The sequence below is a fragment of the Fukomys damarensis genome, unplaced genomic scaffold (genome assembly GCF_012274545.1).
Source record: "Fukomys damarensis isolate Sample0158 unplaced genomic scaffold, DMR_v1.0_HiC HiC_scaffold_23, whole genome shotgun sequence".
NCBI classification, from domain to species: domain Eukaryota; kingdom Metazoa; phylum Chordata; class Mammalia; order Rodentia; family Bathyergidae; genus Fukomys; species Fukomys damarensis.
The window spans coordinates 1,250,463-1,267,855 of NW_022900935.1; the positions used below are offsets into that span (position 1 = coordinate 1,250,463).

Below are 17,393 nucleotides of genomic sequence, written 5' to 3' on the forward strand. Positions count from 1 at the left end.
GAGGCGGAGACAGGAAAGGGAGGGAGGGAAGCGCCGCCCCAGGAGTCGCTCGTCCGCCCCATCCTCTGTTTCTGCAAAGAGAAAAGATGACACTGGGAAAGGAAAGAGGGGACTCATCATGGACCTGTTTGTTTGTTTTGTTTTTGTTCTTGATTTTCCTAGACAAGGTCTCCTCCGTCCCGTCCACCTTTCTGAGGGCTCTTCGGCCCCCAGAAATCTCCTCTCCTGTCAAGGTGACCCTTCTGCAGGCAGTTAATTCCCAGCAGGGAACATCCGACATCCTGCCCCGAGGCCAGCTGCAGAGTCCGGGGTCCTCCCTGGGACAGGGCCCAGGACAGGGCGGCCCAGGAGGAGCCAGCACCGGGGACAAGGGGACACTCGCTGAAGGCCAGCACTGTAAAGGGAGAGAAACTACCACAGCCATGTAGGATGCCTAGTGATTGATGATAGTTTTGCCCACCTTCAGATTCCTCACTGGATCAGTTTACCTGCGCGACTGTACTTATAATTTACTCGTTGACCACAGTTTTATCCCACCTGGAAACCGCCTCACCTCATGGCTTTGTCCCATGAAACGCCTTGGAGAAGTGCGGTGAGCAGGCAGCCCACTTTCCGGTCCCCCTCGGTCTCTCTTAGATGGAAGCTTTCTTTCTCTCAATAAAATTTTCCTACTCTCAACTTCCATTGGTCCTAAAATTCATTCTTCGATTTCAGAGACCAGGAACTTCTGTTTCTGATACTAGGTTTGGGAGTTGCCCTGTATCAGTTACAGATGCTCCTCCGGCCTCTGACTGGGGGACCCTTCAGCTTCTGCTCCAGCTAAGTGCAGGGTGAGGGCTTTGACAGTGTCCATAGGCAGGGTGATATCTGGCCCAGGGATGATTAGGACAGATGTCAGCTACCTATGACAGTGAGTATCAGTGCCTACCAAATGGGCAGCAAACTTGGTTCTTGTTTTCTTTTGTAGCTCTGGGATTTTTATGTTTTGTTTTGTTTTTAGACAGGTTCTTGCGCCGTAGTTCAGGCTGGCTTTGAACTCCGTATGTTACCCAGGCTGGCTTCGAACTTGTGGCGATCCTCCTGCCTCAGCCTCACCCAAGTGCTGGGATTACAGGCGTGTGACACCATGACCAGTGTCAGTTCTGGGACTGGACATGGGGTCGCACACAGGCTAGGCAAGTGTTCTACCACTGAACTAAAACCCAAACCCTTATTTTTTATTTCAAGGTAGGGGCTCAGTAAGGTGCCCAGACAGGCTGTGAACTTGAGTTCCACCTGCCTCAACTCCCCAAGTAGCTGGTAGCTAGGATGATAGATGTGCACCAGCACACCTGGCCAGGCAGTGACCTTGAAGGACCAAGTCTTCAAATAGAGCTCCACCACCATTTTGAAATGCTTGGCATGAAAAACAAACTGAGTCCATTCAAAAGCCATTAACGTTCCAAGCAATTTCAGTAGTACATTTGTTAAAGAAAAATGTTTGTAATTTGTGAGTGTGTATACAGTACTAAGAATCGGACCCAGGAACACTCTCACATTGGGCTGCATTCACGGATCTTTGTTTTTTGAGACAGGGTCTCACTGTGTAGTTGAGACTGATCTGGAACTCACTATGTAGCCCAGGCTTGTCTCGAACTCACAGCGATCCTCCTGCCTCAGCCTCCCGAGTGCTGGGATTATAGGTGTGCGCCACCACGCCTGCCCATCTTGGTCATTTTGCATGTAGCCATTTCAAGCATATTAAACAGTTGGTTCCCAAAATCTAAAATGTCAAAAGTATTTTATTTGAAAATTCTGTGTCAACTTTTAATGCTTTTCCTAGTACTTTGATTTTCCTCAACTCAGTATCGAATGTACAGAAAATGTCTAACTTTTGACCAGATCCCATAGGGACCCTCCTCTGCCTTTGGGGGAGTGTACTAACAATTGTCTTTCCCCTGGGGTGCTGGGCACAGAACCCAGCGTGTGGTGCTGCTAGGCGAGCACTGGATACTTGGTCCCGTGTCTTTCCCTGGCCCTTCTGTGCCCTGACAAAGCAAAGGTCCCACCGGTCCAAGGAACTCGGCTCGCCCTCCTGAGCACCGTCACCAACAAGTGGTGACATCCTCGCATCCTGGCATCCTCGCCTGGCACGTGCAGAGTCGCGTGGTTGATGCCTGGCACCGCAGAAAAGAAAAAAGTCATCAATGCTTGGCAGCAAGCGCGGGATGGGAACCTGGGAGCGGGCTGGGTGATGCCGGTTTCCGCCAGAAAGATCTTGGCAGGCAGCGGCCAGCGTGGGCTCCCGTCGGCCTGGGATCGGTTCAAGGGGCCTCAGCAGTGCCCAGCGCTTGTCTGCGCGTACAGAAGCTCAGAGACCGCTCTGCAGGCAGCTCTGGCAGGACGCGTGGCTGGGGCCTCTGACGCTCTGCTGGCCTTGTTAGAGCCCTGACACACATCTTTACCTTTTTTTTTTTTTTTTTTTTTTTTTTTTATTTTTTTTAGTACTAGGGATCAAATTCAGGACCTTGCGCTTGCTAGGCGGGTGCTATGTAGCTGAGCTAAATCTCGGGCTGTCGTCTTTACCTTCCTTGTCCCTGGCAAAAATACAAGTAAAATACAGATTTTTTTTTTTATCATGTGCAGTGTAGTAGTTCATTTTCCATTGCTATTAACAAAATACCTAAAGCTGGTGGTTTATAAAGTTCATTGATTAGGTTTTTTTTTTCTTTTGAGACAGTCTTGCTGGTCTTGAACTCACTGTGTAGCCCAAACTGGCCTTGAATTTGAGGAGATCCTCCCGCCTCAGCCTCCCAAGTACTGGATTTACAGATGTGCACCACCACAGTCAGCCAAGAAGTCTGTTTAGCCTTTCAGAGGCTGAAAGCCTAAGATTGGGCAGTCCCACTGGTTAGGCCCTGAGAGCTCAGTGGCGGATGATATCTCAGTGGTAGAAGGGTAAGGGAGAAGGATCATGTAGTAAGACAAGAAGCCAGAGAGTAGAGAGAAGTTTTTGTTTGTTTGTGTTTGAGATGGTCCTGATCCTCCTGCCTCAGCCTCCTAAGCACTAGGATTACAGGGCTGTGCCACCACACTGGGCTTTTTTTTTTGGTACCAGGGATCGAATTTGGGTCCTTGTGCTTGCGAGGCAGGCAGCAGAACCACTGAGCTAAATCCCTGGTCCTGCTCTTTTTATAACCTACATTAATCCTTTGAAAATAGCATTAATCCCTAGTAACCGGATTACCTCCCATTAGGCTCTGGCCTCTCCAAGTATGGACTCCTCTCACATAGCCGGGGGGCGGGGGGGACAGACCAAGAAGCTCTGAAGGCCAAACTACACTCAGACAGGGCCCATCAACCGAAAAGACATCCGTCCAGCCGCACTTGCTAAGGCAAGAAGGAGGGCTTCACCCAGGGCCCTGGGACCACGGCAGTGCTGGGAGAGACCGGCCCACGTCACTACCGTAGAGCAGTGGGGTCTACAGCTGAGGGGCAGGGTGCAGAAATGGCCCAGGGGAACACGGAGGGGAAACGTCTCCCAGCCACGTCCGCTGCTCAGTCCTTGCTGAAGACAGGTGCGTGATCGGGCATCGTGGCCGCGGGCGGAGGGTGAGGTGGGGGTCAGACCTCTGCGGTGATCACACACCGGGGGTGAGGAGCATGGTACTCCACTGACTTAGCAGGCTCTCTGCTAACAGCCGATTTTTAGGACACGCGTGGGCCTAGGGAAAGGCGCAGAAGCCTGACTGAAGTTTGGCCAAGCAAGACCCTGGGTTTGATTCCCAGCCCTGGGGGGAAAGATATTGTTTATTTGGCCTGGAAAACAACACACTTGATCATGTCTTGTGGAATATTTCATCACGCACACGGAGTTATTTCCATATAATTCCATCACTGTTTGCCTGGAGAAAACCATATGTGCTATTTGATCGTGAGATTGGTTATTTAGTCTTTAGATTCCAAGTAATTGGCCTTCATCTCTGGCTGATCTAAAATGAGCCTCGTAGGGCCAGAGAGCAGGAGGGGAGAGCAGGGATCTATCTAAGGAAAGCGACATTCCCAAAAGGCCAAGAGCGTCATTGCAGTGCACTTTCAGAGTTAGGCCAGGAGAGGGCGCGTAACTGTAAACTCAGGCAGTGGACCGAGCGCTCCTTCAATTGGTCAAGTGACACAGCTTATGTCTGTCCCCTTCGTTTCTTTTTTCTTTTTTCTTTCTTTTTAGTTTGTTTGTTGGTTGGTTGGTTGGTTGATTTTGGATTTTTGAGACAGGGTCTCACTATGTAGTTGAGACTGACTGGAACTCACTATGTAGCCCAGGCTGGTCTCGAACTCACAGTGATCCTCCTGCCTCAGCCTCCCGAGTGCTGGGATTACAGGCGTGCACCATCACGCCCAGCTTCTTTTTAGTTTTTTGAAACAAATTCTCATCATTTAGTCTAGGCTGGCCTTGAACTCACTATGTAGTCCAGGCTGGCCTTGAACTCATGGGGATTGTCCCGCCTCAGTTTTAGAATTTGCTAATGAGGTGACTTTTAGAAAGCCTCTAAGGATGGAGTGGGCTGGATGCCTACTAAATCATCCAGAAGGCAGTTGAGTTAGTTTGATTTCATACTGAGACCTCTTTTTCTTTCTTTCTTTCTTTTTTTTTTTTCTGGTACCAGGGATTGAACTCAGGACCTGTGCTTTCGAGGCAGGAGGTGGAAGCACTGAGCTAAACTCCCAGCCCCATCAATGTGGTTTCTTGAATGGACTATCTTAATATAATCTTTGCACTGTTATTTATTTATTGATTGATTGATTTTTTTTATTTATTTATTTATTTTTTTTGGTACTGGGGATCCAACTCGGGACCTTGCACTTGCAAGGCAGGCGGCCGCTGAGCTAAATCCTGGATGCTCACAATTTAATTTTTTCTGAGATTTGTTTGCAAGCCCCAGCCAGTCTCCTGTGCTTCTGCTCCCAGTAGCGTTTCTCGGTGGCACCGTAAGGAGGCCAGCTGCTCCTCAGTAGCGTCCGCCTCAGAGCGGGCACTGTAACCTTGCATCATCGCCGTGAGCCTGGACCTTAGGGAAAGAAGTGGTGAACTGGGCATCAGTTGTAGACTACAGGCCTGGCTGAGCAGATCTGACTCGCGTGAACTAAAAGGACGACACCAAAGCTGCACAAAACTCAGGGACACAGAGGGAAAGGCCACTGAGACAACTCTGTGGGCGAAATCGTGCTGGATTCGCAAAGGAAAGCAGGAAACGCCAGGATTCCCGTTCGGAGGGCGAGAGAGACTGAAGGACCAAGCGAGCTCTCAGACAGATACGGTGCGGACCAGAGAATGCGGCCTCATAACCAACGGGCGCTAAAGTGCTTGCTCTCTTTTATGACTTACTTTCATCCCAGGTTCCTCTTGAATTCGACCCTTGGCATTTTCTATCTCAGCTGTGCTTCCCATCAGCCTATAGAATGTTTTATGTTTATTTGACAAGCAACTGAAGTGCCAAACTGACCATGTTACTGCACAGGGACAGTCACAGCCCCCTCCCCAGGGCCCAGACTTTAGAAATAGTCTCACTGGCTGGCTCAGGTCAGAGTGACTTTGTGGATGACTTTCATTCGCTGGATGCTAAGAGGATAAAGGAGCCAGAGCTACTATTGACATAGTTTTGGAGCCAGACACGGTAATGATCCCAGCACCAGGGAGGCTGAGGCAGGAGGGTCACCACAAATTGGAAGCCAGCATGGGCTACACAGCTAGTTCAAGATGCCCCCTGACTTACATAGTGAGACCCTGTCTTAAAAAAAATTGTTTTAGGGCTGGGGATTTAGCTCAGTGGTGCCGCTGCCTGCTTCACAAACACAAGGACCCAAGTTTGAAAAAAAAATGGTTTTTTTGAGCTCTATATCTTGCGCTTTGTTTTTGTTTTAAAGGTCAGTGTCACTGTATCACCTAGGCTGGCCTTGAACTCCCAGGCTCAAGTGATCCTCTTGCCTCAGCCCCTGCAAACCCCCTCTTTGCCAGCAGCTGTCATAAACACAGGAGCGCATGGGGTTAACATGAAGGGGCTTCTGTACCTGTGTTGGGGGTTTGCTGGGGATCAAACCCAGCACATGATAGGCAAACACTCTACTACTGAGCTGCACCTGCAGCCCTTAACAGATGCTTTTCTGTGGATAATTACAACCACGAATAACAAGTCACAGAAATTTCCATTTTGCCTGGCCTCCAATTGCTGCTGGCAAGAAGAAAATTGCAAAAGCCCATCAAAAGATGTTGGAAGAACACACCAACAGCTGTGTGCTCAAAATAGTTTATTCATCTACTCCAGTTTAGCCAAGTGTCAGCCAAGAGCCAGGCGCTGGTTAAGTCCATCCGGAATATAAGGTGGGAATGATAGCTGTTTTCCTCAGGAAGTCATTGGCTGTAAATTCATGAATATAGTTTGACACCTAATGATTTAGAGGTAAAAGTGCTCTGGATTGGTGTCTTTAAATATTTAGACTTCCTCTTGCAGGCATCAAGATAGAGAAACAGGAGCCGGGCATGGTGGCACACGCCTGTCATCCCAGCACTCAGGAGGCTGAGGCAGGAGGATCGCTGTGAGTTCGAGAGCAGCCTGAGCTAGCTACATAGTGAGTTCCAGGTCAGTCTCAAGTACATAGTGAGACCCTGTCTCAAAAAATTAAATAAATTTAAAAAAACAAAAAAACAACCAGATGCCCAGAGGTAGGAAATATGACCCATGATGAGGAAACAAAACAAAACCGACTCAGAATCCAGACTGGCTACTCCGGAGGCAGGAAGATTCAAATTCACGGGCCACCTGGGCCACCTAGTGAGACTGTCTCAAACATTTTTTTGTAATTAGTGAGGGACAAAAGAAAGAACAGGGCTGGGGATTTAGCTCAGTGGTGCCACCGCCTGCCTCACAAGCAAAAGGTTCTGAGTTCGCTCTCCGGTACCAAAAAAAAAAAAAAAAAAAAAAAAAAAAGAACAAAAAAGGAAAAAGCATCGAGCACTGAGCTCTGGACCAAATCAAGTGTTCTAAAATGTGTGCATTTAGAGAGAGGTTGAGAGAGAGAAGCATTTGGAGATGCAATTGCCCCACGTTTTCTCAACGTAATGAACCAAAACCTCAAAGACACAGGTCACTCAATGAACCCCAAGCATGAGAAATATTAAGTTATTAAACAGAGTCTGAGATCATCACAGGCACTAGTTTCTCGGCCCTCCACTGCCACCGTCACCTCCCTGCCCGACGCAGAGCTTGACCCGTTCTCTCGATCGGAGATGACCAAGGCAAGGAGGACCTGAGCTGATCCTGGCTCCGGGTCCTTCCGGGTCAGGTCCTGAGGATGTACAGCCCGCCCGATCGCGGTTGCCAGGACCCAATTGACCCGTTCTCTCGATCGGAGATGACCAAGGCAAGGATCCGGGTCCTTCCGGGTCAGGTCCTGAGGATGTACAGCCCGCCCGATCGCGGTTGCCAGGACCCCTGAGTTTAAGCCTCAAAGGGAGCCGCCACCCCGGATTCCGCCAGAGGCCAAAGAAGGTGCCATAAAAAGCCTTCCCAGGCGTTGAAAACGTCCAAGCAGACGACGCTCAGATCATCACTCCCCTAGCCGCTAAAGCTCCGGGGCGGGGCGACTCGGGTCGCCTAGTAACTAAGAGTCAAGCTCGCGGACGCTAATCATTGGTCGGAGCGGTCCGGAAGCTGGAGCCGCTGCCCATTGGGAGAGCGCGCTGCGGTCACGTGGGCGGCGTAGGCGCGTTTCCGCCAAGCGCCGGGCCAAGCAGATGCCACATTTTAAACGCGCCGCGGACTGCTGGCGTTTCCGGTGCGGGTCTCCCCCGAGGCGGCCGGAGAGGCGAGGCGCTTGTCCGCCGTCAGTGCTGAAGCCCAAGACCGTGCTGAACTGCTCGTGAGGGGGCATTGCCTCAGGATAAGACTGACTCAGAACTAAAGCGCCTCCGCGGGAACGAGAACCTTGTCAGCGAAGGTCCGGTGCCCGGAGCGTTGGCCGGCAGGGTCTGTGTCGGGGGTGGAAAGGAGGGCGTTGGCTTGGCCGTGTGTTTGGCCGTGACGAGGAGGAGCCGGTCGGCCCTCATCCCGCCAGTGTGAGGGACTGAAGGGGTGCGTGGGTGGCCCCTTAAGACATCGATGGTGCTGTCCTGATAAATAAATCTGCTCACGCGAGCCCGGGACTGGAGTACTGGTGCAGACTTTGGACAACCCTCGATTCGCTCTTTATTTTATTGGTTACTTTTACTCAGTTGATTGGTACATTTAAGGTTCACAGTACAGTTACGTTGACAGGTTCGCTGTCTTTAACGGGACCCCGTATCCAGGACTTCAGGAAACCGTGTTGGCTTTGCCTTCAAAACTGCGTTCCGGTTCTGACTGCTTCGTTACCTTCTCAGCTGCTGTCCTGCTCGGCTTTGAGCTGAGTTACTGTGATAACTTGAAGAGTGCACTCTGCCTGGCTCCCCGAATCAAGGGGATCTTGTGCGTGTGAGGGGGCCCGCGCTCAGCGCTGGGGCCCTCTCCCGAGCGTGGCCTGAGGGACACCCCCACCCTAAAGTGATCTACTTTTTTGTTTTGTTTTGGGTTTTGGGGGGAGGGTTGGTTTCTTGTTTTGTTTTGTTTTTGTAAAACAGAGTCTCACTATGTAGTTGAGACTGACCTGGAACTCACTATGTAGCCCAGGTTGGTCTCGAGCTCACTGCGATCCTCCTGCCTCAGCTTCCTGAGTGCTGGGATTGCAGGCGTGCACCACTATGCCTGGCTGATCTAGTTTTTAATGTACCAAAGGATGTCTGTTCTCTGTCAAAGCTCCAGTAAGGGCTGGAGGTGTGGCTCACTGGTAGGAGCACTGGAGCACTGGGTTTGATCCCAGCACCACACACACACACACACACACACACACACACACACACGCATGCACCAGAACCGTTCAGTAGCTTCCAATTTCAGTCACTACAATCACTACATAAGGGGTCCCACTGGTACCTGTCTGTTCTCTTTAACTCACCTCCAGAAAGGTTGCCCTCTGTGCTTTTTCTCTCCCTTTCTTCTCGCTAGGACTGGACCCAGGGCCTTCACACCGAACTACATTTCCAGCCCTTTTTTTTTATTTTGGGGTTTTTTGTTTTGTTTTGTTTTTGTTTTGTACTGGGGACCAAACTTGTGACCTTGTCCTTGCAAGGCAGGCAGTGGTACCAGTGAGCTAAATCCCCAGCCCCCCTTTTTATATTTACAATTTCGAGACAGGGTCTCACTAAATTGCTAAATTGCCCAGGCTTGGCTCAAACTTAGGATTCTCCTGCCTCAGCCTTCACAGTGCTGGGATTATAGTGGTGTGCTTGACTGACTTCATGTGGTTTCTTGTTCTCTACTAGCATGCTTTCACATTTAGGTCTCTGCACTCCCTCTTGCCTATCTGAGTGTCATCCCTGACGTGTGAGTGATTCCTTCACTTCATCTGCTTCAGTGTTATCTGAGAAAGGAGCCTTTCCCTCACCACCCCACGCAAAGCAGCAGACCACTCTGTGCCTCAGTCCCTCAACCCACACCCCTTTTCTGTTGCTTGCTACCCCTCCACACGTATATATGGCATGTAGCAACACCTGACATGTTTTGTGTGTTCTTTGCCCACCCCCTGCTCCTAAAATTTAAATATCACCAGTACCTAGAGCAATGTCTGGTAGGCAGTAGGTGTTAATAATTGTTGATGACATTTAATGAATGTTCTGTGCCCAGCATGGCTCTGTTACTTACTATGCCGAGTGGACCAAGCTTGTCCCACGGGGCTAAGAGGCTGTACCCACAGTATGGGCAGCCTCCACTCGATGCTTCATGCCCACTTTGTGTCTTCAACGCTGGCTCTTGAGATTCCTCCTCAGCTGTGATGTGGTACTCCAAAGAGAACCAGATTTTTAGGGAAAGAACCAAGTCTTTTGTTGCGGGGGACAGGGTCTCACTATGTAGTTGAGACTGACCGGGAACTCACTATGTAGCCCAGGCTGGTCTCTCCAGCGATCCTCCTGCCTCAGCCTCCCCAGTGCTGGGATTATAGGTGTGTGCCACCACGCCCAGCTCCAAGTGTTTCTTAAAGAGAACAATTTAACTGTGTACCAAGGTATATCAAGGCTGGATCAACAAAGCCCTGCTCAGGCGGGAACAGTAAATGATGTAGCCCTGTTGCTATGGCTTGGATCTCAATGTCCCCACAAAGCCTCAGGCAGTCACAGGTGGGCTTTTCAGAGGTGGCTGAATCTAGGGCGTGTGATGCTGGGTCGAGGACGCAATGCTGGGACTAAGGGTGCGAGTGCTGCCCGCCCTAAGGACCGGTAGTGAGGGCTGTACAAGGAATACAGTGAAAGCCATTACCAGCCTGCCGCCTGCTGCCTGCCGCCTGCCGCCTGCCCTGCTTTGCCATGAACCGTTTCTCCCCTGTGATGCCCCTTCGCCAGGCCCCCTGCCCTGGAGCCAGCCAACTATAAACTGAAACCTCCACAAACAGAGCTAAATAAACCTTTCCTACTCTAGCTTCGGGTGTCAGGTATTTTGTCTCGGCGATGAGGACAGTGATTAAGACATTTGTGTTAGTCCAGAAGGTTCTTGGGAGAGTTTACCTTCCTCGGTTCCCTGAAGCCAAGGAATCAGCAGCCCATGACTCATACCTTTATCCCCTAATAAAATGGAAATAACCTAGGATAAACCATCTTTTCAGAGTCGTTATGCCTCAGTGTTCCGATCCTTTTCTTGGAACTAAGGAGTGAAGACAAAGTCAAGGAGAATGGGTTAAAATAAAATTTTAAAGTGAAAAAAAAAAATGAAGGAGCAGGCTGGGGATTTAGCTCAGTGGTGCTGTGCCTGCCTTGCAAGCACCATGTCCTGAATTCGATCCCCAGTACAAAAAAAAAAATTCAAGGAGTAGAGGCAGGGTTACAAAGTTGACCTTGGGAAAGACAAACTTTGGCCTATTTCAGTTTTACCCAGAGCTGATTCTGATGATCAAAGTAAATATTGCTATTTAGCCCAAACCTGTGAGTCAGCAAAATAAGGTACTTGTAATCACAGGTGAGGAAAGTTCACAATTACCTGAAAAAAAACAGGGGTTTACTGGGAGACTGACCCCAGGCCCTTAGCATTTGCCAGGCAAGCGTTCCATCCCTGAGGTAGACTATACCCCTTTTTACATTTTATTTTGAGCCAGGCGTGGTGGTGCACACCTGTAATCCCAGTACTCAGAAGCCTGAGGCAGGAGGATTGCCATGAGTTCCAGGCCAGCCTGGGCTACATAGAGAGACCCTGTCTCAAAAAAATTGGCAAAAAATTTTGGCAAAGGGGCACCTGAAACATTTTGATAACCCAGTGAATACAGTTACGTTGGAAAGGAGGAGTTGGCTCAGAATATGGTGGGACTGAACCAGTATAAGACCTAAGGAAAGTTAAACAGAAAAGGGACAGGGTGTTGCATTACACATAGACACATCCTGGCCAAAGAAATAGGTTCTGAGCTAAGGTAAAACCTTGAAATGTAAGCAGAAGCTCTGTCTGCTGTCAACTGACATGCTGCAATATAAGGTAGAAAGAGGCTTCTCTGAGCAACTGACATGCAAGGATGACAAGGAGAAAAAACGTTTTTTGAGACAAGGTCTCATTATTCAGTACAGACTGGCCTCGAGCTCACAGTGATCCTCCTGCCTCAGCCTCCCAAATGCTGGGATTATAGGTGTGCACTACTATGCCAGCTCAGCAATTTTATTATCTTGCCTAAAGAAAAATTAAACAATAGTTTACAAATCTCAAACATGTACAGTATTGGAGTGACTTTGCTCCTCCTGTAACATACATTGACTAGGATAGATGCCTTCCCTGGCTTGCTCTTTCAGGTAGGGAAGAATTAGACAAAAACCCAGGTGACAGAAGCTTTACTGGCAGTAACCACATGGGAAGGATAAGGTTTGGAGCACGGCCAAGTTGCTCCACGCAGAAGGTGTAAGCAGAGAATTTATGCTGTCATTAAAGGTTAAGAATAGATGTTCAGCTGCGTGTGGCGGCTCACGCCTGTTATCCCAGCACTCGGGAGGCTGAGACAGGAGGATCGCTGTGAGTTCAAGACCAGCCTGGGCCTACATAGTGAGTTCCAGGTCAGTCTCAACTACATAGTGAGACCCTGTCTCAAAAAAACAAAAAAGAATAGATGTTCAGATTCTTAACATTTTTCCAGTTTAGAGAGTAGCCACTCACTAGTTGTGTGAACTTGAGGAAGTTCGTTAAAGACCCCAGGCCTCAGTTTCTTTTTCTTTTCTTTTGGTACTGGGGATGGAACTAGGGCCTTTGCGCTTGTAAGGCAGGTGGCAGCGGCACCACTGAGCTACATCCCCAGACCCTGCAGGGAGCTGTGACCCAGCAGGTCAGACGGACTGCGGCCTTGAATCAGAGTGCCTGGTTTGAACCCTGGAGCTGCCATCAACTACTTGAGTCTCCTTGTGTAGGAGGCTGTCCCTCGCTCTGCCTCCATTTTGGAGAAAGTTGGCAGCCATTAGCAAGGTGCTGGACGTGGCAGTGATCCATTCATGGGCACCTTTCTTGGCAGCTCTGCTGGTTGACAGGTGGATTCTGGGTTCTGAGACTCCCTCCTGTCACCTTCACCCACCAGCATCCTGATGTGGAATTGAGTCCTGGAAAGTGTCCCAAGCCATTTACAGTCACCGGTAAAGAAGGTGCAGAGTCTGTCTCAGGGTGACCACAGAGAGGTCCACACCCTGAGCCAGACCCTAGGAGGCAACTGACTAGAGTCCAGAGGGGTGGGTCCTGGAGGAAGGAGCCAGAGGGAATTCAGGGCTCAGGCCAGGGAGCAGGGCTCTGGGCAGAGGCTCTCGTGTGCAGGGTGGAGGGTCTAGGGGAAAGGACTGTACAAGGATTGTCCCCGCCTGGGACCTTGGGTCTGAATCCCGTTTAATACAGGCAGAGGGCAGCTCCGTCACTGGGATGCGCTGACCATTTCTTCGGTTTCCTTTCTCTCACTTCAGCAGCTGTTCCTCGTCCTCATCCTTCAAGTTCAGTCCATTAGCAGCACCCACTTTCCCCTTCCGCCCTGGCACAACCCATTCTCCACTCAGCAGCTAGTGTTAACTTTAAAAAAAAATGCTTTTTTAATCCCAGCACTCAGGAGGCTGAGGCAGGAGGATCGCTGTGAGTTCGAGACCAGCCTGGGCTACATAGTGAGCTCCAGGTCAGTCTCAACTACATAGTGAGACCCTGTCTCAAAAATAAATAAAATTCTATTGGTACATGTTTGCAGAACATAGTGTTTACATCCATCTTCAGGAGTAGCTACATGTACTTAACATAGCTTAAATCTTTTTGTCTCACCCCACTAGCCTTTTCAGAAACTGTTTATTTGTTTATTTATTGGTACCGGGGATCAAACTTCAACCCTTGCACTTGTGAGGCAGGCACCGGAACCACTGAGCTGAATCCCCGGCCCTAGAAATTGTTTATTCCGAGACAGTTCTCCTTAAATTCCCCAGGCTGGAGGAGAGGGGAGAAAGGAAAGAAGGGACAAGGAATAAAGTTAAAATAGAAGGAAAAGGGCCGGGCATTTAGCTCAGTGGTTCCGCTGCCTGCCTCACAAGTGCAAGATCCTAAATTCGATCCCCAGTACCAAAAAAAGAAGGAAAAATGAAAACAAAGCTTTTGTACTTAGGAAGGGGAGATTGTTGGAGGGGGATAAAATAAATTGAAAAAATAATAAATACATTTCCCAGGCGGGGCTTGAACTTGCAGTCCTCCTGCCTCAGCCTCCTAGAGTGCTGGGGTTACTCCCAGCTTCATTCGTCTTCTTTTATCATGGCCACCCTAGCGAGGCTGAATGTTATCTCAGTGTGGTGTTACGTTTCCATTTTATTATGTAACAGACTTTGTGGGTCAGAAGTTCAAAGAGTACAGTAGAGGCGGCTCCATGATGTCTGGAGTCTCAGACAGAAAGACGAAAGAGCCGGGGATGACTCAGCAGCGGGGTTTTCTTGGAACGGGCTTTGTCCTCCGCGGAGTGAGCCTGGAATATCTGCGTCTACTCTCCGTGGCGGTGTCTGAGTGGGGAATGGGGTTCCTCCCAGCACAGCCGTCGTGAGCCAAGAGAGCCAGGCAGCAGCCGGATTACCATTTCTGTCCGTCTTCGCCTCAGAGCCACGCAGGGCCACTCCGCCGGAGTCAGTCTGCTGTGGCTCCTGAACGGCACCGCGGTGTCGGAAGGGCACGCCAGATGGGAACACCGTGGCGGTCTTTGGAAAAATAAATTCTACCAGAGCCAGGAATCTGATTACTGCTGGAAAAAATATAGCAGAAAAGTGAGTTTCTCCCGACACTAACCTCGTTAGTGGGGGACTGAGGTGCTGTGCTCTTCGCACGGACCCTCACCAAGCTCTTGTCCTGAACAGGACAGAAAATGAAATCGCAGGCTTTTACATGTATTAAGAGTCTTAAAGGTGGGCCGGGGATTCAGCTCAGTGGTTCTGCCGCCTGCCTTGCAAGCGCAAGGGCCCGAGTTCGATCCCTGGTACCAAAAAAACAAACAAACAAAAACAGAAAAACCTGCCTGGTCTTGGGCCAGAAGAATGGAGGATAGATAGCGTTTCTCTGGTCGGGATCAGGCGCAGGGCGCTAAAGCCGTACTGCGCATGTGCCGCATCTCCAGGCTCCACAGGCCACGCCCACTCGCCCAGCCACTTCCGCCGCCCCAATCTCCTGCCTGGACCTCAGCTGATTCCCTCAGGCCGCCCAGAAATCCTGCATCATTCCTCTGCTAGATGCACTTCAGCTTGCACTGGTTATTTCCAACCTTCTCTCAGTAGAAAGAACTTACTGTGCATGAGTTACCTGATCTCCATTTACAATCTCTTTCCCCTCGAGTTTGTCCATTAAGGAAGTTGAGAAAACGGAACGCTCATTTCGCTTGGCCTCTCTTGCTGGTACGCAATACATTCTGTCCAGTGAGAGGCAAGCAGAAACCCGCTGAGGGACTTCTGGGCAGGCTCCTGTCTTGAAGTCGAGGCAGCCAGCCGTCCTGTGGTCCCCAGAGGAAGAGCAGAAGAATTACAGAAAGTGTTGGCCCCGATGTCACTGGGCCACCGAAGCGATGCAGCTGTTCTCCTGAGGCTCCCATCTGATGAGAACATAGATCCTTATTTGTGTGACTGTCGGTTTACCCAAACGCAAAAACTGCAAAAGATTAGGGCTTTGTACGCGCTCTTAGGAATCGCCACCGGAGAGACACTGCTGAGTCCGTTTTCCAAATAAAGAGGGCAGGGAAACTGGGAGCTTCAATGGGAAAGTAATACAAAGTAACAACAATTCCTTTTTAGAAAAATTCTATTGAGATTTGAGAACAGATGCTGTGTGTCAGGGGCTATCTGACCAATAGAAAATAGAAGACGCAGGAGGCTGAAGCAGGAGGGTGAGGGGTTTGAGGCCCTCCGTGCAAGACTACATCTCAAAATGAAAAGCGGGCTGTCGATGCTGTATTCTTTGGATCCTTCTGCCTCAGTTTCCTGAATAACTGGGATCACGGATGGGTGCAACTGAGCCAACATGTACCGTCTTTTTAAAAACAACTCATTTTTTTTAGCCTATAACATCTTGACAGCACCTTCAGTCTGTGGGCACAATGTGTCATTTATTTTAGATGGCTGCAGTAAAGGGTGAGGGTGACCAGAGTTCACGTCTCTAGGTAGTAGCCGAGTCAAGTCTGAGTCCTTCTGTCTTGTTGGTTTCCGAACTCCACTTTGTTTTTGGGTCTTTTTTGTTTTATTTTTTTAGACAAGGCCTTGCTCCCTGTGCAGTTCAGGCTGGCCTTGAACTTTGGAGAGCCTCCCACTGGTCTCTCAAATGCTGGGATTGCGGGCGTATTCACCACCACAATCACCATATCTGGCTCCCAGCTCCACTTTGGAAAGCTCTGTCAGGGTTGTTTTCATGTTCCCTTTCCCAGCAGTCAGGCTGTTCCTTGTTGCTGATACAGCTGCTCTCCTCACTGTCCTCCTCCTTCACTTTCTGTCTTTGTTAAGTTTTCAGTTAGAAATTATTTTCTGCCACCAGCCCTACCTACTTCACCTGCACCCACAGCCACCTTTCCCTCCCGGTGCACTGGAAAAGGGGTCCGTGAAGCGGGGAGCGGGAGCAGATGGGGAGATGTTAATCCCACCTCAATTTCCCACTCACCTCTAAGTCTTGTTTTACTTATTCATCTTCCTATCTGAGCCTCTACCACTCATCAGCTACGTCACCTTAGACAGACCACTAAAGGAGCAAATACTTGAATAGAGCCTAAGCTGTAAATCCCACTAGAGGCACCTTGTTGAGGCTGGTCATTGCTAGGGCTGGGAAACAACTGATTGGAGGAGAGAGAAAGCCACTGAGGCGGCAGGAGGATGGAGCCTGGGGCGCCAAGTGAGCAGGGTGGCTGGGAAGACAGGCGTGGGCTTCAGGCAGTGGGGCTGAAGAGGCCGGAGCTGGGTTCAGCAGCCCAGGCAGGTAATGATGACGTCAAAGAAATGTAGCTCCCGATATGTCAGATGTGCCGCGTTCGTGTTCCCTGAACACTGAAGAAGGAATTCCAAGGAACATTGGAGGTTAAAAGAAGCAAAGATTTATTGAGAGACAGCTCCTGAGACAGGAGGGGTCCCAAGTCAGGGGTAATTTATACAGCCAAGTCCCAGCACTGGAACAATGTGGGTCCAAGTGCAACCGACCTATGGGATTGCAAGTTTAACTGCTTAGCTAATATTGATCCTGCAGAGAAATAAGTCATATAGCAAGGGTGTAAGGAAAGAACAAAGGCGTTTTAGGGATGGATCCAGAAACTCTGGACACCCAGCTGAGTGACATGCCTATCTGGACTTGCTAGACCAAATGGTGATGATCTCCAGGCATGGTTTATCCCCAGAGGAGGCCCACTGGCCTGATCATCGCACCTTTATCTCAGGGGCCTGGCGTTCTTCAGATGCGCCTCCAGTCACAATTCTGTCGTTATTTGGTCCTGACTTCCTTGACAGACCAGTCCCTGTCTAACTTAGCTCTCTAGCATGATTTTGGTTTTCATCCTAAGTCACCATGACTAAAACCGAATCAATCTCGCTCAGCCTCAAATTCTACCTAAAACAACAACACCACCAACAAAAAACTAAAGCATGTCTTAAACTCGACGCTTGGTTACCAGTCTCTCCCAGATAGAGCTGAGGTCAAGGTCTCGCGCTTTTATTCACTGGCATCTCCGGCATGTGGCAGGCGCTTGATAAGTGCATGTAGAGAGTGCGGCGCACCCCTTAGAGTTCAATGGCTGAGCCTCCCCGTCCCGAGGGCAGAACCCCACTTCCGCGTCCCTCCACTGCCCCCCTTTCCCCGCCCTCCCTG

The 17,393-nt window shown here is 49.8% G+C and overlaps 1 protein-coding gene across 1 annotated transcript in view; it reads right to left on the reverse strand.

The window, feature by feature from the left end:
* The window catches only part of Agmat (agmatinase), a 13,912-nt gene extending 6,007 nt beyond the window's left edge, over positions 1-7,905 (reverse strand). The window contains exon 1 of the mRNA XM_033767955.1: positions 7,725-7,905. Within this exon, the coding sequence (XP_033623846.1) occupies positions 7,725-7,905 (181 nt within the window). The remainder of the gene's footprint in view (positions 1-7,724) is intronic.
* Between the last annotated feature and the right edge of the window lie 9,488 nt (positions 7,906-17,393).